The following is a 21,734-nucleotide window of genomic DNA, read 5'->3' on the forward strand; positions in this document are numbered from 1 at the left end:
TTGTTTTTCAGGCAACAGTTTAACATCAATCACACCCATCAACATTGTCCAAGACGAAGATCAATTAGATATTACAATGCAACTTGTCTTCTCCAATCCAACCTGAAACAATTCAACTTGTCTTCTCAGCAACTGTATTTTTTAAAATTTTGGTCAACATAACATACTGATGAACATTCTTATAGAGTTCAACTTTGAAAAGTCACATCTGGCCCAATATTAATCTGACAGAGCCCCATGCATTGAAGAACTGACTATTCTTCAGTGTAAGGAAACATATTTCTATCAAGTCAGATTTTACCTAATCAAATGGACAGAAATAATAAAGGATTTTTAAAAAACTGCACACTTTACTTTCTCCCCACTTAAGTTATTCTCTCAGATACTTAGATTCTTCCAGGAATAATTACAAAACAGACTCTCAGATTTTTTTCTTTCCTTACAGACTGTGGTAAGAAACTATTTGCTTGGAAGTGCTAGGAAAATAAAAATAACTGCTACTTGAGTCTATCCAAACGGAACAACAGCAAAGACATGGAGAGAATTAGTGGTGGGAAAAAGCTTCACCTGCTAAATTTCTGCATATCAAACTGGTCTAAAAATATGGGAACAGAGCCAGAAATAAATGCAGCAAAACTACCACTTCTCGGTGCGGCTGCTGCTCCTGTGTCCCAGCTGCAACTTTTAATGCAACTACAGCTTGTCATCTGGGGATGGTTCAGTCATGCAGGTACTTCATTTAATGTCTTCAGCAATGTAGTGACTTACATGGGCAAACGATGACCAATCAGTTGCAGAACGATGCTAGAGACGGAGTGCACTGGATTGGGATACTATGATATTATCCATGCAGAGCTAGTCAAGTAATCAAGACTTGTCTGAAATGAGAGAGTGAGAGCGACATCAGTTGGGGCCATAATAGGAGGCAAAGTAAGCAACAGTTGTTGGTAAACCTCTTTGTTTAGGAAGATAAAATAGCATACTAACAGCATAATCCTAGGCATGTCTACTCAGAAGTAAGTTGCATTGATTTCAATGGGAGTTACTTTCAGGGAAGTGTGTATAGGACTGCAGCCTGAGATTGCCTAAGAAGCGTGTATAAGCAGCCTAAGAAGTGTATATAAGGATTACAGTCGTCCTTTATAATTTATAAAATTATGAATGAGTAATTCATATTATTCATCATTCTCTTATGTTACTAGAATTTGGGGACAGTGAATCTGCTGGCTGTAAATTCAGGACAAAAGGAAATACTTCACAAAGCATGAAATCAGCACTAAGAAGCATTGAGGGCCACTAGCCACTACCACAAGCTGCAAGCTGTTCACTAGCATTGATGGCTTTGACAAAAGATTAGACCAGGGCTCTCCAACATGGTGCTTCTGGGTGCTCTTCCATCAGGGATATGTGGGTTGACACCTCCTTATTCCCTCTTCCTCTTTCATGCCCGTACCACCTATCCATACCACTCCCTCTTCCCACCTGTCCTGCATACTGCAGGAAATATGGAAAGCAAATGAGAGTGAAGAGAAGAGCATCTCTCTGTCACCTTTCCCACTTTATTTTCTGCTCTCTCCTCCACCTGTCTGGGCCCAGGCAGGCAGGCAAGGTAAAGTGGAAAAGACTGATGGCAGGACATAGGCAGTGGTGACAACAGGTATAGCAGAGGACATTTTTCAGGAAAGTAGAAGTGTTGGCCCAAGTTGTATGTGTGGCCCTGCTCTTTCAGCCCCAGCCCTTTGGGCCTAGTGAGTATTATGTGAGCCCTCGACCTGTACAGGCGAGTTTGTTGTCCATACTTTTTCCTTGAGTCCAGGTGTTTACCTCTGGCCAGTTTTAGCCAATTCTGGTCACCTCAGTAATGCAACCAGTAAGATGACCTTACATTACATAACCCAACATGGCTGACAATTCAAAATGGAGTTACTCTTGCTCGAACAACAGGTAAGTTATTAAGTAAAATCACACACCATGGAACACAATCCTACATCAACATCCATCCCACCTGCCAGTCCTTGCTGATACCTAATGGTTGAAGACCTCTGAATTAGATTACCCAGGAGTAAGCCCCATTGATTATCATTGTTAAAAGCATATACCTAGTAGCCTGTTAAAGGACAGATCTGTATCATTTCCTCAAATGCAGTCGCATACTGCATACCATGGTAGCATCAAGTCTAGTATATTAAAAATAAAATGCAGATTGAAATGAATGGGCTCGCGACCCACTGAGTGAGTCCCGAACCACAGTTTGAGAAATAGATATAGGGCAAGTTACAGTCTAGTTTTTCTGGATGTGCAGGAGAAAAAGCCATTAGTTATTTGATTTTTCTCTGTAAACTGCTTTATGAACTTTTTGTTGAAAAGGCATATATAAATACTGATGATGATGATGATGATATTTATCTAATAGCCCACAGTGGCAAATAACATTTTTAATATAGTATTTTATAGCCCTGTAGCACTGAATGGATAACACTAATCCAAAATCTAAAATCTAAATGGATTAGACTCCTGGGTAAGTGTGGATAGGATTGCAGCCTTTGGGATGTTCGGGGAATATTTTTTTTAAACAGATCAGCAACTGCTTGGGAGAGTCAGGAGGGTTCTTCTTTATTTTAAATCAATTTTTATACTTACTGTAAAATTTTAATTTACTTAATTTGATTTTGTTGTATAGGGGTGTTAAAATTTTTCCAGCTTGATGATGTCACTTCCAGCCAATGACATCACTTCCAGGGTTAATGAAGTCATTTCTGGTGAGTCCCAACAGATTGTCATTCTGAAAAGTGGGTCCCAGTGCAACAAATTTGAGAACCACTGCCCTATATTATATTTTATATTAATTTATTGTTGGCAACTTTCAGTCTCAAAAGACTATGGTATCGCGCTCTGAATGGTGGTTCAGGAACAGTGTCTAGTGTGGCTGAAAAGGCCAATTCGGGAGTGACAATCCCTTCCACACTGGGAGCAAGTGCAGTCTGTCCCTGGTCTGTCTCCCTGGCTATGGGCCTTCCTTCTTAGCCTCAGACTGTTGGCCAAGTGTCTCTTCAAACTGGGAAAGGCCATGCTGCACAGCCTGCCTCCAAGCGGGCCGCTCAGAGGCCAGGGTTTCCCACCTGTTGAGGTCCACTCCTAAGGCCTTCAGATCCCTCTTGCAAATGTCCTTGTATCACAGCTGTGGTCTACCTGTAGGGCGCTTTCCTTGCACAAGTTCTCCATAGAGGAGATCCTTTGGGATCCGGCCATCATCCATTCTCACATGACCGAGCCAACGCAGGCGTCTGTTTCAGCAGTGCATAAATGCTAGGGATTCCAGCACGTTCCAGGACTGCATTGTTTGGAACTTTGTCCTGCCAGGTGATGCCGAGAATGCGTCAGAGGCAGCGCATGTGGAAAGCGTTCAGTTTCCTCTCCTGTTGTGAGCGAAGAGTCCATGACTCGCTGCAGTATAGAAGTGTACTCAGGACGCAAGCTCTGTAGACCTGGATCTTGGTTTGTTCCGTCAGCTTCTTGTTGGACCAGACTCTCTTTGTGAGTCTGGAAAATGTGGTAGCTGCTTTACCGATGCATTTGTTTAGCTCGGTATCAAGAGAAATTTTATATTAAGAATATTTATATATCACTTTTCAACGAATTAGGTTCACAAAGCGATTGACATGATAAAAATAAATCAATAAATGCTTCCTTCTTCTCAAAGGGTTCACACTCTAAAAACACCCACTGGAAAAGGCGCCATGTTGCAGCAAAGAGGAGCATGTTTGAGGTAAAGCAGGACATGTCTGAGGTAAAGCCATGTTTGAGGTAAAGAGGTAGTTTAAGGTAAAGCCATGTTTGAGATAAAGAGAGACATGTCTGTGGTAAAGTCTGAGGTAAAGAGGGACATGTCTGAGGGAATGTTTAGAAGCCATGTCTGAGGTAAAGAGGGACATGTCTGAGGTACAGTTTGAGGTGAAACCATGACTGATGTAAACAGCGGCTCTCCTCATGCTAAGTGTAAGAAGAGGTGAAGATAACACTAGCCTCAGGATAACACTATTATTGAAGGAAGACAAAATGTTTGACTTGTGTGTTCTAACAGCCCAATCCTGTTTGCGTACTCAGAAGTCCCATTGTGGTCAATGGGGCTTACTCCCATGTAAATGTGAATAAGATGGTAGCCTAAGTCTTCTTCGTTTAGTCAACCATAAGGGTGTGCGAGGGAGAGTGCTGTATACGCGCTTTACACAAAGGGGAACTGCGCGTGCACCTAAAAGGCGGGAAAACCGGTCTGAGGTAATGCGTGAGCGCGCACGCCACTAACGCCGCGGCCCCCCCCCGCCCGTCGGGTCCGAGCACGCTGCGGAGAATAGCGCGAGAATGCGCGCGACGGAGTAGGGCAGTGTTGGGGGAGGGGCGGCGCCTTCCTGACGGAACAGACATAATTAAAGCGGGAAACGGAGCAAGATCAGCGAGGCCGAAAGAGGAGAGCGGGTCAGGTACTGGACGGGGGGGGGGCGCGCCTGGACGGGGGGGGCACACGCCACGTTGGTTGGAGGAAGGCGGGGGGGAGAGGAAAAGGGGTGGGGTCTCCTGAGGGAAGAAAAGCGGAAGGGGAAAAAATGAGGGCGAGGTGTGGTGAAAGAGACAAGCGGATCGCGCGCGTCCCCGCTGGAACGTGGTCTTTGATTGGCTGTTGAGGAGGGCGCTGCGGCGCGCGCCTCGTGCTCATTGGCTGAAGGGCTGATAGGGGTTTGAAGGAAGAATGGGTGCGCGCGTGTGACGTCGAGCGCTCAGGTGGCTAAGGGGGAGGCCTTGAAGGATGGGGGAGGGGAAGGAGGACTGCCTTTTTCCCGCCCTTTTTAATGGCCTGTGTGAGGTTGGGAGGGGTGGAGAAGCTTCTGGAACATTAAAATAAATACATAATAATAATATAAGATTATATCAATCTTAATATTAAGATATAATAATAATAATCAATAATAATAAGATAAATTGATACTAATTTAATATGTTAATAATATAATTTTAATTTTATATTATAAAATGAATAAAATAATATAATTAATATTAATTATTAACAATAATATAAAATTATCAATAATATTGATTAAATATTAATAATATGAATTAAAATATGTGGTAAAACATTTGTATCCTGCTTTTCCTATCCCCACAGGGAAGCTCAAGGCAGCTTACAAAGTTAAAAGCATCCACTAAACAATGAACAAATCAAAATAATGAGAAGGAAAATTGGAGACTGGAAAATATTTTTCACACCTTACAGACAGATATAGAATCCTTTATGTTCTTTATTGGAATGTAAAACAAACAAATCTACACTATATACATTTGGTCAGCCGGATAACAAATCAACTTCTCGATTTCACACCTTACAGTTTACACGCATTTGTTTGTTTATCCATTGACCACTGTTGTTGTTGTTGTTAACAGTATTTATACACCACTTTTCAACAAAAAGTTCACAAAGCAGTTTACATAGAAAGAAGTGGTGGCTCGCTGTGCCTAAAGAGCTCACAATCTAAAAAGATGCAAGTTTAGCATTTTTGCTTTCTCTAGTCCAGTGATTTTCAACCTTTTTCATCTCACAACACACTGACAAGATATTAAAATTGTCAAGGCCCACCATCAGTTGTTGGACAATTGATAAGGCACACCATGCTGTTCATTGGGAGGTGGTTGTCACATTCCCCAGTGGCCCTACTAATAAATTCCCACAGCACATCTGCAGACCATTCGCAGCCCACCAGTGTGCCATGGTACAATGGTTGAAAATGGCTGCTCTAGTCTCTTGTGTGATTTGTGTAACAGAATGCTGCGTAAATTCTAAACATTACTATTGTTCTTGTTGTTCCAATCCTTTTGTGGCGGGGCATCCTGAAAACAGATTACATTACATTACATTACATTTCCCTCCACCAGAACCAGGGGACATCCACTAAAAATTGAGTGTCAGGAGAGTTAGAACAGACAAAAGGACAAAACCTAGCATGTAATTAATCTGTGGAATTCCTTGCCACAGGATGTGGTGATGGCATTCTGGCCTGGATACCTTTCAAAAGGGTATTGGAGTGATTTATGGAGGAAATGTCCATCACAGGTTACAAGCCATGATGGGTATGTGCAGCCTCCTGATTCAAGAAGTTGTCTACGTCAAAATGCCAGATGCAAGGAAGTGGCTCCAAGTTGCAGGTCTCTTGTGTGCTCCCGGAGGCATCTGGTAAGCCACTATGAGATACAGGAAGCTGGACTAAATGGGCCTTTGGCCTGATCCAGCAGGGCTCTTATGTTCTTATGACCGAGCCCCGGTTGTCCAGCAGATCTGGGCCCTTTGATCATGCCTTAGTCATCCTGGCAGGATTATTGCAATATGATGTAGGTGGGGCTGTCCCTAAGAACTATGCAGAACTTACAACTGTTTTGAAATGTGGCAGCCAGGATGCTAGTGGGGGGGGGGGAGGGTAATCAGAAAATTCCAGTTTTATGTGAACTGCTTTGACAATCCTAGGTGCCTAGAAGTTACCTTTTAAAGGCAGTCACAGGAATCTCCCACATCAACAGACTCGTCTATCTAAGTAACTGACAATGCCAGAGTATTCCTCTTTACTTCTTGGAATGTACAAATTGATAAAAGGGTGGTTGTTTTTTTTTGCAGGAACTGGAAGGCTCTGAGAAGATTCATTCCAGGAAAGGCTGTTGCCTTTGAGTACCACATAGAAACCTGAGGGAGCAACATGGAACACCTTGCATCCTTCAGCAGTAAGTATTGAAACACAAAGATTGCTAGGAGGTGCTTTAAAAAAAACTTTGTTTTTAAATAGAAAAGAGTCTTAGACTGCTATCCTATACACACTTTCCTGAGTGTAAGCCCCGCTGAACACAATGGGACTTAGGTTTGTGCTATAACAGCATCCTAAAAGCTAACAGATTTGTTGTAACAAACTTTGGTGGCCCTTTTCCAGATGCATGATGTGAAATTCCCAGTAGGCTAGGTGGGGGTGGGGGTGTGCGCACAAAATCTGACTTTTCTAGTTGTAAAATTTGGGTTTTCAATTGCACTAGATTAGCATTCTAGATTTATAACACATGAATTTGTCAGTTACTCCATTGAAAGCCAGTGAAGGGATTTATCTTGCACAAACAGGTGCCCAAGCTACATTTTTTTGTGGTCTTGTTGGCTTTGCAGATGACCCTTTTGACAAACCGCCATGCCGAGGGTGCTCCTCTTACCTTGCTGAGCCCTACGTGAAGTGTGCACAGTGTGGGCCACCTCCTTTCTTATTATGCTTGCAGGTAAGCTGCATTTGCAGAGGGAGAAATGGACAAGCAGGGATGAAATTAGTTACCAAGCCTGTGGTATATTCCAAGAACATAGCAAGCTAGCATCCAGGTAGCCAGGAAACACCAGGAGACACAGGCAGCCAACAGGGTCATCCAAGACTTCCTGCTCTTGAACTGGCACAACAAATACCGATACAAAGAGGAGGTGGCAGGTGAGAGTGAGCGTGTTGGCCCCCATTCCATACCTTGTGTATATTCTCACTTAGTGGTTTTATCACACAACACTAAATGCAGTGAAAACTCATTGAGAAAGGAGGCAATAGAAGTAGTGAAAGAATGTTTAGCAGTGATTAAAAGTCACCTCTGGTGGGGAGAAAAGAAGCATGCCGTATCATAGAATCATTCCTCCTGGCCAACCTTTTGGGGACCAGAATGTCCATAGTTTCTTAAGCCTATTTACAGAAAAGAGGATGGAAGAAAACACCTTGTGACAAGCTTCTTGTTTTACAGTGCTTCACAAGAGGATTTGAATATAAAAAACATCAAAGTGATCACACCTATGAAATAATGGTAAATATACAGTTATGATTAGCTGTCCTGTTGGTTTGTTGTCTCCTGAGAACATGCATCCCATTAGAAATTTCAGTAGTTATTGTATAGAGCAATAATTTTTTTTGTTCATATACCACTTTTGTTAATGTCTTCTCTACCTTATTTGAAACTCCTAAAGCAGGCTACTCATTGAACAATTTATTCTCGGTTTTTAAAAAACTACTTATGTAATGTCACTTTTGGAATTACAGCCCACAGATAAGTTAATCAAGTCTTTGTTATGTTCTGTAATGACACTCATGCGCTAACACTAATTATAGCTTGTGAGATATTTACATTGTGCAACATAATTATTTTAAATTCCTGAGGGGTACTGCTGGAACTTTTAAGCTGTCAGTTCCAATGTCACACTGTGATGTCCTGTCCCCAGGTGCTGGAAGAACTGATTGACTTTTTGTGCCCATAGACCTCAAGGCCTGTTAGACAGGAAGAGGCATTTGCAGTCATTCATAGCGGGCTTGGCTTGTGGCCTCTGGAGGGAGTCATTGAGTTATACAAACAGGAGCACCATTTCAGATTTTGGCAAGTGCAGAGAGAAGAGGTCTCTTAGCAAGGCACAGTCTTGAATATATTCAAAACAAGAATGACAAAAAAGTAGCATTGTTAAAGAGCTTGTTGTTTGTTTATGTAGCATTATCCGTGTGCTTGGCACTAAGAGAAAACTGGTCCCTGCCCTCACAGTCTATAAATGGACACAAAGGAAAAAAAGGCGAGACCTTGGTGCAGGATAAACAGGGGAAGAATAAACAGTAATTTCATGTACCTATACTTAAGTAGAGTTGCAAGTAAGGTAAAGAACTAAGGGGTTAGGACCAAAGTCTTCACAGGAATAGTGGAGTAATTTAATGGAAATGAGAGAGGGTGTAAATTGCTAGTGAGCTGGGAGCGGGTTTGAGACACAACAGCACAAGTGAGAAAGGGCAGAGTTGTCTGAGGGAGCAAGAGACCTTTTTGTGCTTATATTTTTATACCTCCTAACTATCACAGTGTTGCCAACAAACATCAGTCAATATTTTTTAAGGAGAGAGAAAGTATATGGTATGAAATCAAAGGAAGATGCAACCCCACACCCACTCATCCTCCCACCCCCCTCCTCAGTGGCAGGTATACAAAGCAGGAATAGCACTTGACACCCAAAGAGTCACACTTTCAGGAAAACAACAGGAATGACTCATTCGTGTAATCCAGCAATAAAATAAGAGTATACATGGGGAAATGCCTGGACCTGGTAAAGAGTTTCCCATCTGTGGTTATGATGTTTAGTTTTCTTTCTCTTGGGAGATGCAAGGGCACACCAATGACACATTAAAAATTTTCATAACTAGAACTCAAGTCTTGAAGACTCTGCAGACTGCATGATTACCAGTGGGAAGTTGGGGTTTGTAGGCCAAATTGTTGAGAGAAGAATTGGTAGGACAATGGGGTTCAATGGCTTGTTGCTTATCCTAATCTTTTTATTTCTGACCACTTTCCTCTAAAGCAGAGGTCTCCAAACCCTGGCCTGGGGGCCAGATATGGCCCGCAGCAAGCCTCTTTCTGGCCTGCAGCCAACCTCTTGTCCCCTGAAAGCCTCTCGCCCACTCAACTGAACATGACCAGAACTGTGCTCTGATTATGTCTGGAGGGTGTTCCGAGGGCCAGAGAGGTTGAATGAATGAGCTCATTCATTCATTTATGCACTCATCTAAGTTTGATCTCTAATTTATTTATTTTAATTTTATATTTAAATTGTTTTTCCAGCCCTCCACACCACGCCAGATATTTGATGTGGCCTTCTGGCCAAAAAGTTTGGAGACCCCTGCTCTAAAGATTAGGAGTAGCAACAATCCATTAAAAACTCCATTGCCCTACCAATTCATCTGTGAAAGCTGGTGTGTCGTGGTGGCTAAGAGGCTGAACTCAGAACTTCCCCTGTTCAGATATTGCCTCTGTCATTATCTCACTAGATGTCCTTGGGCAAGTCATTTCCCCCAGCCTTCCTGTCTGTGTTACATGGCTGTTGTAAAACATTATACAAATACTAATTATTATTACTGTATATTATTATTATTCCCCTGGGGGCTGGGGATAAGAATAGGCCCTCAGTTTGGCTGTACTTGTCATAAGAGGCGACTAAACAGTCACCAGGTAGATGGGACTCCTTAGCCTGGGAAGGCAGCTCATCTGAGAGAAGGAAAACTCTGATCCCAAACCTCCACTGCCTTGTGGCTACATCCAGTTATGGAAAAGGCTTCAGGAGTCAACCTTGAGGCAAAATCCAGAGCCAGAGTCCCTGAGGCAGTTCATGGCTGAACACAGTCACGTTCTGGCAACTCCTGCAACGCCGCTGGAACCAACCGTATTGGCTTCTGCCTTTCCATTGGACCATTTCAGCGATGTGGAGAGGGGGGATTTGCTGCATGGGAAGCAGTCTATCCTCCATATCTACTTTACCCAGGCTTCGTGCACTGGAGAGGACACTCTGTTCCAGAACCACCATTCAGAGCGCGATACCATAGTCTTCCAAGACTGAAGGATGCCAACAATAATTACTGTAAATCTGTATGCAGATAGCTAAAATTTCACTGAAGTCAACGGCATCTAAGGAGCCCAACTATGTAGCCAATACATTAATTCCTTTTAATGTTTTTCCACCTCTATATTTTTCCTCCAGACCTCCAATTTCCCAGTCCTTGATCCTACCTGGACAGCTCAGGAAGAAATGGCACTTTTAGAAGCTGTGATGGATTGTGGCTTTGGAAACTGGTGAGAGCTAATGCCTGATTAATCAGTGAGATAAGTTTGGAGATCTCAGAATTTGGTGGGCATGCAGGTAACAGTGATCACCATTTTTTAATCTGATCAATGTATAATTCATAACATTTCTCTCCCACCTGCCACTTCATCCTTATAGGCAGGATGTAGCCAATCAGATGAGCACAAAGACTAAAGAGGAATGTGAGAAACATTACATGAAGCACTTCATAAACAACCCCCTCTTTGCATCCACGTTACTAAGTCTGAAACAAGTAGAAGACAACCACACAGACACGGCCATTCCATTTTACCGTAAGTGTCCATGAAAGAGAAAAGAGGCAGAGCTTTTCTTTCTTTTGTTCCATATCTAGAGTTGAGCTTTGAAGACTCTAATGTAGGTATTAGATGTGCATTTAAGCACTACAGAAATTCTTGGCATATGACTAAAAGCCTGATCCTAACCAATCATTTATGACAGCAGAACATCATTCCATTGTCATAAATGACCATATGATGGGGTGCATGCTGGCGGCCATATTTGAACCACTTTTGCAAACAGCGGGAGTGCCAGAGGCTTGCCACTGGAGCCAGCTACCTCTGCCACCAAAGGTCAGTGGGGATGGGTGGTGGGCAGAGATTGGGGCCTCTGGAAGGGCATGGTGGCGGTAGACAGGAGGCAGAGATCGGCAGCAACTGCTCTGTCAGTATCTGCTCCTGCCCAGCCTTGACTTGCCCCCTTGGCTGTATTAGGGCTTGCGCCAGCCAAAGAACTCACATAGATCCAAGGAGACTATTAGGGGACCGTGGCACAGTAAAGTGAAACATTAGTTTATTTGCCTCTATACCTCAGCATGGTCCCTGCCCGTCCACAAGGTGCAGTGGAACCTGTGCCTGTGCAGCCATTCCCTCTGAGCAGACACTAGTTTGGATTGGACTGTACGGCTGCAATCCTATACAGTTTCCTGGAAGTAAGCCCCATTGAAGCCCTACAAGAGAAAATCTTTACATACTATACTGTCGAAGCAGGCGAATTGCATTTCAGTATATTTTTCAGACATATCCCTTCTGTTGTACACAAGTCATTCTTTCACAACTAAATCCAACTGCGAAACATCAATGTGTGCTGCTAGTGGAGATTTCTAAATGCTGCCCTCTGAAATATCTGACACTTATTTTCTGTATTTTTGTTACACTGGTTTGTGTTTTGTTGTATATGATTTGTGTTTTTAATATGCCTTCAAATCTCAGCTGCATTGGTGCTATGCAAAAGGCAGGTTATAAATTGAATGAATAAATACACAAACAAACTCAGTAGGACAATTCTGAGTAATCTTGCATAAAATTGGTCTGCAATCTTAAGCATATTTACCTTGAACTAAATGGCACCAGGATACCAACTATGTTCACCTTTTTAATTCTTATTTTGAGTGTTTTAAGAGGGCGTGTGATTAAATGACAGATTTTTAAAGCTGCCTAAAACATGGATGTGTGTGTATATATATATATTTGTTCAGCCACTGAAGATCCTCCACGACCTACCTTCGATTCCTTACTCTCCAGGGATATGGCTGGTTACATGCCAGCAAGGGCAGACTTCATTGAGGTAGGAATCTCTCTTGTTGTTTTTTTCGCTCTGGAAAGAAAAGACTTGCCTATGTGCAGTAGCATCACTGCCTGCTTAGCCTGTTGTACTTAGTGCCACTTACTACCTGAATATTTTGGGTTTTGCAGAACTTTCTCTCCACCCTATATTTGCATTATATAAAAGTTCTAAATAATTGGGGACTTATTTTTAATCTTTTTCCTGCAGGAGTTTGACAATTATGCAGAATGGGATTTAAGGGATATAGATTTTGTAGAGGATGACTCCGACCTTTTACATGGTGAGTTGCATCTTGAAAGAAAGCAGTTCCTCCCTTTGCTGGAATTTTATACTTTAGCAAAAACTTCAGCTAAGGCTCCAGTCCTAGATATTGAACTCAGTGGAACTTATTTCTTGAGTAGACATGCATAGGAATGGGCTGTAAATTAAGTTGGCCAATCATAGGAATGTGCTTTAAACTTAGATCATTGATCCATCTGAATCTGCATTGATCACACTGACTTGCAGCAGCTCTCCAGTTTCAGACTGGGTTTTAACCATCCCTACCTGGTGTTTTGCCAGATTCCAAGGCCAAGCTCCACCTGGAGAATTATGCCCATTTTAAGCTAATTAGCCATCCAGAAGGCCAACCAGAGATATTTTTCACTTGCCTCTTGATAGGCCTCCTGGTCACTTATGTGTCTCCTTGAACCCAGGCCAGCTAGCATAAGTCCAAAGAGAGGAAAGGGGTAGGATGGACTGGGAAAGAGGAGATAGGATCCTGGTGCAAGTAGCTGCCACTAGGATCCTGCCCTCTCTCCACTCTGTCCATGACACTCCCCCCACCACCTACTGGGGTCAGCACAGCCCAGGATCCACAGTAGTGGACATGTGGAGCTGCCATCAGTTTGCAGCAGTGGCCCTGAATGGTTCTGCAGCGGCAAAGTGTTTGTGCCATCTTACAACATATCAGGAGATAACACTGTTATAAAAGGCCCATCAATTTGGGTGTTATAGTATTGTGAAAAAGCAGTGGCTCTTGAGGATCTCGGGTGGATGTCTGTCTTGCTTCTACCTGGAGACACAAGGGGATTGAACCTAGGACCTTTGAATGCAAAGCAGAGGCTCTGTCAGGAAGCTAGGATCCTCTCCACTTATTCTATGCAACTTGTGGAGCCACCTTGGGAGCAGTCTCCCCTGAAATGTGTTTTTTTTTTTCTTTAACAGCTTGTATTTAACAACATAAATGTAGTCTGGGGAAGATGGGATTTTTTAAAACACACATGGCAGCTGTAGCCCCCCTCTTCAGATCAGCACAGCACAGGAGCCAGTTCAGCACAGTGCAGTCCTATGCTGTGGAAGCCAGTGCATAAATAGAATAACCTGTTGTTTCAGTTATCTTATTTGTTTTGTAAATGCCTTTGGGATTCTTAAATGGAAAGTGGGATATACATCTCAATATAAACAAACAAAATGGTTGTTTTTATCTAACATTTACACACACACACACACACACACACACACACACACACACAGAGCAGCTTAGGATTACTAAAACAGCCTTACCCAGCTTCCACTGAAATTATTTGGAACGGTTTCCTCTAATATTGCAGAAGATGATTCAGTTAGTCTCCTGCTGGGCTCAGGCTCTCTTTCTGGCTGCTTTGAAAACAGGTTGTTGTCATGGGGATTTGGGAGATAAGCTTGATGCTGATTTCCTCCAAATGATGGATATCTTATCTTTGTCCTTTTTCTCTTTCTGAACTTCCACAGCTCTGAAGATGGCAGTTGTAGATATCTATCACTCTAGGTTAAAGGAAAGGCAACGAAGGAAAAAGTGAGTCCTGGCTACTTTTTCACACTCTCAAAATTAGGTGGTATTTTGTCACAGAACTATAGTATATTTTTGTATCATAGCAGTTGCTAAGGGCCTAGCTAGCCACAAAAAGGGCAGCCACATTAATTGTGCCTGGGGAAGAGGTCTAATTTTAACATCAAAAGCAGAGAGGGGAATAAAATCTTTTCTTGCCAAATCTCCCGAAAGTCTGTTACTGAGTAAGAGTTAGGTTCTGTTCCTCTTCCCAATGTGCCACTCTTCATGACAAAATTAGACCTACCCTGCTTTAAATATAAACCAAGATGACTGATTCCATCACATCTAATTTGTCCCTAAATTATGTGTCCAGGAATAGGGAATGTATATTAATGCCAGTGCTACAGTGTCTAATTTTGTAAGGGCCACCTAGTGTCCTCTGTGCATTAATCAAGGCACTTGTTTTGTCCAGGGACCCAACATCCCAAGAATCTTCTCTCTGCCTAGATAAGGGGTTTAATACTTTCCATAAGAGAAAATTTGGGGTTGTATTTCTTGTGGTTCAATTTCAGACCTCAAATAGTCTAGGGTGAGGAACCTTGTAGTCCTTAGTACCCTTTAAAATGAATGTGTTCATTCAGCCTTACTGTGCCATTTATGAAGGGAGCATCAGTACTAAAAATATTTTGGAGTTGCTGTAATGGTCTGCTTATATCAGCAGTTTTCAAACTAAGATCCAAATAACCACAGAGTGCCTTGGGGCGCAATCCTAACCAACTTTCCAACACTGGCATAGCTGTGCCAGTGGGGCATGTGCTGCATCCTGCAGTTGGGGGGGCAGTCACAGAGGCCTTCTCAAGGTATGGCAATGCTGGTTACCTTACCCATGAGGTGCATTGCCCTTATGTTGGTGCTGGAAAATGGGTTAGGATTGCGCCCTTGGACACTTACTTGGGGGGGGGGTCTCAATCAGTGACGATCAGTCTTTCTGAAAGATGGCTTGCACATGACTGTCAATCTTTTCCTGCAATATGCAGCCACAAAGGAGGGTTTGATGCATTTTTAAAATGCACTAATTTTACTTGGAGGCAATGCAATGCCTGTTAGGCAGAAGCATTACTAGGGTTTGCATCACCTAGTGCAAGAGTCCACTGCATCACCCCCTTGATGGACCTCTTCCCATACCAGACCGTACAGAATAAATTGCCATATCATATGCACAGCCTAAATGCAGGGGCATAACTATGATTGGTGTAGCCCCCATTAGCTTTATTTATTTTAATATATAACAGTACAAGTTACCCAACAAATCAGTAACCAACAAGAACACAGTTGAAGGCACTCACACAACTGAATAGGAGTTCTAGGATTTGCTCTGATACAAGGAAATGAACGCTGTCTCACACTAATACCTTAGTAGTTTCCTGCTGTGTCAGAATAACATTGGTTCTTGGAACAATCAGTCTCATTGGTCAGTTTTGAGTTAAGAAATCCACTTTTTTTATATAAGGCCGTTGTGTTTTCCTTTTCTGGTCATTTGGCTATATAATGTTTGATAGAACACAGATATTTCAACACCATTTGTTTCATTGCATTCTGCATTATATTATCCATCAAATGATATATAATATAATGGTATTATTCAAAAATACCAAGATTTCCACAATTTCGGCCAGTAGTGGTGTTGTGCCACCCGGTGCGGTCTGCAGCCACCTAGCAATGCTACTGCTGATGGACCTGGCTAGCGCTCGTTATGAGCTGACCATGCACCTTAGCATATTTTCTAGAATCCTTTGAAACACATAGAGATTGTGACAGATGTTTAGGGTTTTCTGAGGAAATAAGCTGGTGTGGAAGGAGTTCCATTAAGGGAGAAAGATTGACAATTACTGGATATCTACAAGGAAACTCAAAGTATTTTTTTTTTAGTTTTGCCAAGTCCCCTCCTTCATTCCCCCCAATAATCAACATATGAGAACTTGCCATCAGGCAGTACACTTTGCACCCCTCCCCTCAGCCAGGAAATGGAAGCTTCATCCCCAAAGCCATAAGGCTTTGTGACTGGTAAAGTGACAACCTGTTCACTGTCTAGCTGTACATGTGTATATCCTGGAAGAGATGTCAGAGTACTTAATTCCATCTTCCAGTTATTGCAGCCCACAGATAATTCACATTGTGAACTTCACTACAATGAACTTAAACTCACAGTATGCCCAATTAACGACATGCTGCTGCTAATTAACATTCCTTGTCATTTGTTCACCCAATAACCTGGCGCTCTGTAGAATTATTTGATAACTCTGCAAATTCATGTGTCCCAATACCTTTTCAGATGTGTTATTCAAAACTGGGTGCGTTACTAAAAATAATTAACATATCCTATTTTTCCCCCCCGACTTTTCCTGCATTGCCAAAATCAGTACTGCCACTTTTATGGAAAGACTCCTGTGCTGTTTCCCCCTCCTCCCAATTAAAAGGTCCACTGCAGTTGACTAATTTGGAGATGGGTTATTAAAAGCAGCACGAGGATTCTTGTTCCTTGTTCCCAAATGTTAACGTGTCTTACGTTGTGCAACGCAGAAGGACATAACAAAAGGCTATTTAGTCACTATTGTTCCTGTCTTTCCAAATGCCAGTCTCCCAAAGAAAGATTCTGTGTGGTTCCCACATGGTCTAAATTGAGACAAGAATTACCAGACCTTGGCCTGTGAATTTTTTTTTTTTCAAAACCTGTTTTCAAAGCAGGACTGTGCCCTGGAACTTATTTTAAAAAAGGATAGTAATGAATTTGTACTCAGTGGTGTTCGGGGTGGGGGGGAAACACAGGGGCTTTTTCAAACCTGAACACCTGTGTAAAGTACCCCTTCCCCTTGCCTTCAGAGCCAATTGTGGCCACCAGAGCAAAGCCTTTGTGTTGTTTTCACAGCTGCAAATGGCTCTGAAGGCAAGGGGAAAGGGCCACTTTATATAGGGGTTCAGGAGCCTGAAAACACTTGGCATTTTGTGCCCCCCCCCCCCGTCCAGGAACACCATTGTTTGTACCTCCTGCTAAAGGAGAACAAGTATGAGTAATGTTAGTGTCCTCGGTTATGCTGTGAACAATGTTTATGCGTTTCTGAGCCATCACTTCTGTTCTATTTATAGAAGGCTGCAGTTGTGTAAATACCTCCACTATCCTGTTAGTGTTCCATACCCAAAACTATTTCTAAGGCCACTTTTCTACTTGTATGTCAGTTGGAATGATATATTATTGGCTAAGATCAAGGGAAGTGTTTCTTGTAATCTCCATAAAAATAAACACTAGAAGTAGAGGATAATAAGCAGCAAATGTATTGTTAATTAAACATTTTGTTAATTAAAAAAATAGGCTTGGTCACTACACTGTTGTCTATTTGCTTGAACAACCCTTCTGGGCCTTTTCTTACATTTCAACTTTGGGGAGGAAGAAGAAAGAAAAATGTGTACATCATAATGCTGCCCTGTGTAGACTTAGTGCTGTGGTGGCTGCATCTCTGCAGTGATTAGGGTTTGAGAAAGACAATGTTACTTGCCGTACATGATGCAGGAAATGGCTAACTAAGAGCTTGCCATTGGTTAACACCCATAACAAATACACTTTCAACTGTACCAGTCTTTTTCGTCTTCAGGAAGTATCCCATGGAGTTATTCAGCTTGAGGCCTGGTCTACATATGCAAGAGAATAAAATGAATGGGATCACTCACTTCTAGTCTGAAGTGGCAATGTTTTCTAATGTTCCCTCATATGAAAAAAAAACCCTCTTGCTGTAGAAAACTGGCATAACAGGAAAAGGGCTGAGCTAAAACCTTTACCCCCATTTAGTTTTTTTAATTTCAGGAAGGTATGGTTTTTATTAAAAGGGAGAATTTTAAAACGACATCCTCCATCTGTGGTCTGAAGTGGTACAAACCGTTCAACCATCTCAGGATTCTTTTTCCTCATTTTCTTGTACATGCGTGCATCACTTAATGACTGGGATACCTTCTCTGATCCCCGTTGTTATGCGATTAGCTTGTTGAGCGAACATTCATCCCAGTCTAATGCCTTTGTTATATAAACAGACACTCTGCTACAGGCTATAGGAGACCCAATTGCCTCATTAAAAGGCAATTTGTTGTGCTTTGACCACTGTTGTATATGCGGTCCATCGTAAAATGGAAGGCTGACACACGCCTAGCTATTCTATCTCTAACACATCCTAACAGGTGCATGTCTAACCTTTCTTGGAAATTTTGTATGAAAATATATAAGGAGATCTTGTAACTTTTGTAGGTAGGTTTTTCCACTGCTAGGCCCTTGTTTATAGTTAGATGCACTAAATTAGCATTCCTAATTTAGGATGCACTGTTTCATTACAGAATTATAAGAGATCATGGACTCATCCATCTCAGAAAGTTTCAGAGTGAGTACTGAACAATCGTAATTGTCATGCTATCTAGCTGGTCTTGAAAGGTGCTACTTGATTCATATTTAATGCACCTCTGTACCATTTGCTATCTCTGGGGCAAACTAAAAAAAATTGACAACTGAATCCTATTCCCCCCCCCCTTGCCGATACAGCTATGCCGCAGAAGACCTGCAGAAGCCTTTGCAGGGCTCCCCAAGCCTCAGAAAATCTAAAGATAAAGATTGTGACCCACTTCTGGTTTTCCATCACCAAAGTGGAAGTGGGTCGCAATCCTTAATTTTACATTTTCCAAAGCTTGGGGAGCCCTGCAAAGGCTTCTGGGGGTCTCCCCACACCCCTGGGGGCTGCTGCTGGTGCTAAATGAAGCTCCTGTCATCCATGGCAGGCACAATCCTGGAGATCACGTCACTGCATTCCCTTTCCCCGCCCCTTAAATGGGCAAAGATGGAACTCCTCATGCTGGGGTGCCGTGACACTCCAGTTCGAGAACCTCTGACTTAGAAGGTAGAATACCTGTATGCACACACCATCACAGCACATTTTATACTAGCAGTGTAGGCACTACATTGCTGCAATTGAGGTGTATGTTGTTATATAAACACCCACAAAGTGATGCCATAAAGTTTATTTCAATGGCTGTACTGACCAATAGCTTGGTCACATGTTATGACTTTCTATTAGACCCCACTTGGGTTATGTCATGTATCAACCTTCCTACCTGCCCTGTTTATGCAACAATTTCGTTTTAAACGTTTCTTGTGATGCAGAACCTTGGAGAAACCCCGCAAAGAGAATGTATTCTTGAGCATTGTTATCCAGAAAAATTCTGCTAGTATTAAATACACAAACATTACCTCTTTCATCTGAGTTTCACACTGTGCAAAGCCTCATCTGACAGCAAGCAGTATCCTAAGTAATCATCTTGACACTGAATTTGTTTCCCTTACTAAGATCTTATTTTTCTGTGTCTGCATCTCTCTTGCAGTTCTAGAAAGAAGATATCCAAAGGAGGTTCAAGATCTTTATGAAGCCATGAGACGCTTTGCAAGGATACTTGGACCAATGGAGCATGACAAATTCATAGAAAGCCACGCATGTAGGCATCTTCCTCTTTTAATGGTCTCTTGTGGAATTGATCCCTTTGCAGTGAAGCTGGACCAGATCCAAGCTTGCAGGTTTCTGTTTTCAGTGGGAATAGAAGTGCAGTGAACTCTGTTGAGTCAGGCCGCTGTTCCTTTAAATCAGGGGTCTCCAAACCCCAGCCCAGGGTCCATATGCGGCCTGTAGCGAGCCTCTTGTCCCCTGAAAGCCTCTGGCCCACTCAGCTGAACATGACCAGAGCTATGCTCTGATTGCATCTGGAGGGTGTTCTGAGGGCTGGAGAGGCTGAGTGAATGAGCCCACTCATTTATTCATTCATCTGTTCCATCTCTTATTTATTTAAATTTTATATTTAAAATTTTCCCCCGGCCCTCAGTACTGCACCAGATAATTCATGCGGCCCTCTGGCCAAAAAAGTTTGGAGACCCCTGCTTTAAATGATGCAATGGTGCAGAGCAGTGCTTAGATCCAAACTATTATGCAAAATAATTTGGACAATTCTACCCTTGCAAATACTGTGTGTTTGCTTTTGCAGATAAATGTCCTGAGCATGCAATATTGCTTTTCTGTTGAGACAGAAATAATAATAACAATAACAACAGTATTTATATACCACTTTACAACAAAAAGTTCACAAAGTGGTTTACAGAAAAAAATCAAATAACTAATGGCTTATTAGTTAATGTCCCAAACGGGCTCACAATCAAAAAAGATGCAACACCAGCAGACAGCCACTAGAAAAGACACTGCTGGGGTGAGGTGGGCCAGTTACTCTCCCCCTATTAAATAAAAGAGGAGCACCCACTTGAAAAAGTGCCTCCTAACCAGTTAGCAGGGGTAACTGCTAAGAAGGAAGGTGCCATGTATTCCTCATCCTTAACCAGTTTTTCTAGTCCTCCAAAGAGTCATTTTAGTATTAGAACATCTACCCCAAAACAGACTGGTAGCTGAGTTTTAATGGTGAGAGCATCACTGGCTTTATGGGGTTGTGGTTAAGTGTTGAGTCATGATTTATAGACTCCACAGCATGCCTTAAGTGGCTTTGTCTTTGAAGGTGCTTCACTGTTTCATCATCTAATCATCTGTGTACTTTGCATAATTAACTGTCTTTAATTGACATATCCACAATCCAACACAGGTAGATCAAATTATTATTCCCTCAAACTTCCTCTTATTTCTTCTTGGTCTGGGAGCAGCAATTGTTGTGTAGTTGCAATCTAATTTGGACCTAATTTTTCCAGTATCTTCTAATTCATGTTGCCAGGAAGGTTTTATTTAGCTCAAGTATCCTTAAGTGTGACTAAGTGTGCATGATAGTTGTGCCTTCGAAAAAAATGTCATTCTCCCCCACAGCTTGAACACTCAATCTCAGTCAAAGAATGCTCTAAGATAGTTCAGCATTATCCCATTTTACAGGTGGGGATCAGGGCCACTTCTAGCCCATAGAGCATTTTTCTGCTAATTAATCTGCTAATCCCCTGGTGGGGATGGTGAGACTGAGACAGTGGCTTACCTAAGGCCACTTGTTAATTTAGGAATGAAAACTTCCTACCTTACAACTCCGCCCTCTTAGGGGCAAACTAGGTATGAAATAGCAGGTCCAATAATGGATGTCTTTCTGTGCTTAAAAGTGGGGGAAAGAAGCATTTGCGTGAGGATTGCAGTACTGGCAAGGGGGCATAAAACCTCTCCCCCTTTGCTGTTTTCCCAATATAATTAACCCCTCCAGCTGCTATTAGCTTTGGAAGGGAAAGATGAGGTACAATATGCAGGTGGGACCTTAGTATCCACTGATTTGATTCATCACTGACACTGAGGTCCACTTTTAAATGTCTTGTATCAAGGGAAAAAACACCAAAATCCAATTTCCCACTTTTATGCTGTTAAATAATTATAATTTCATTCTACTAGATTTCATTATTCACCATTTAGTGGCTGAATGCAGTATAGCATCTATACAAATTTATTCTGGCATGACAATGGAGGAGCAAGAAACCTGGAAATGGGGTCTTTAAAGCTATTTTTCCACTGACTTGGTATCCATTGATTTTTTTTTTTATCCACTGGGTGTTCCTAAACTGAACCCCAGTGGATAACAAGGCACAACCTGTAGATACAGTTATAATTAGAATCCACTCTGTCCCTTAGGCTTGCTCAGGAGTAAGTCAGAGGCACTAAGAGC

The 21,734-nt window shown here is 42.2% G+C and overlaps 1 protein-coding gene across 3 annotated transcripts in view; it reads left to right on the forward strand.

Annotated features, from left to right (window-relative positions):
- Positions 1–4,362: 4,362 nt before the first annotated feature.
- TADA2A (transcriptional adaptor 2A) overlaps positions 4,363–21,734 on the forward strand; it is a 34,543-nt gene continuing 17,171 nt past the window's right edge. Inside the window, exons 1-11 of one of the 3 annotated variants that reach the window (XM_066635304.1) lie at positions 4,363–4,478; positions 6,656–6,759; positions 7,187–7,293; positions 7,792–7,851; positions 10,547–10,638; positions 10,787–10,941; positions 12,144–12,232; positions 12,440–12,512; positions 13,985–14,048; positions 18,402–18,445; positions 19,437–19,547. In XM_066635304.1, coding sequence (XP_066491401.1) covers positions 6,735–6,759; positions 7,187–7,293; positions 7,792–7,851; positions 10,547–10,638; positions 10,787–10,941; positions 12,144–12,232; positions 12,440–12,512; positions 13,985–14,048; positions 18,402–18,445; positions 19,437–19,547 — 820 coding nt within the window. In that variant the 5' untranslated portion in view covers positions 4,363–4,478; positions 6,656–6,734. The remainder of the gene's footprint in view (positions 4,479–6,655; positions 6,760–7,186; positions 7,294–7,791; positions 7,852–10,546; positions 10,639–10,786; positions 10,942–12,143; positions 12,233–12,439; positions 12,513–13,984; positions 14,049–18,401; positions 18,446–19,436; positions 19,548–21,734) is intronic. The other 2 variants (XM_066635305.1, XM_066635307.1) reach the window with 2 other exon arrangements.

Source organism: Tiliqua scincoides, chromosome 8 (assembly GCF_035046505.1).
Source record: "Tiliqua scincoides isolate rTilSci1 chromosome 8, rTilSci1.hap2, whole genome shotgun sequence".
Taxonomy (NCBI): Eukaryota; Metazoa; Chordata; class Lepidosauria; order Squamata; family Scincidae; genus Tiliqua; species Tiliqua scincoides.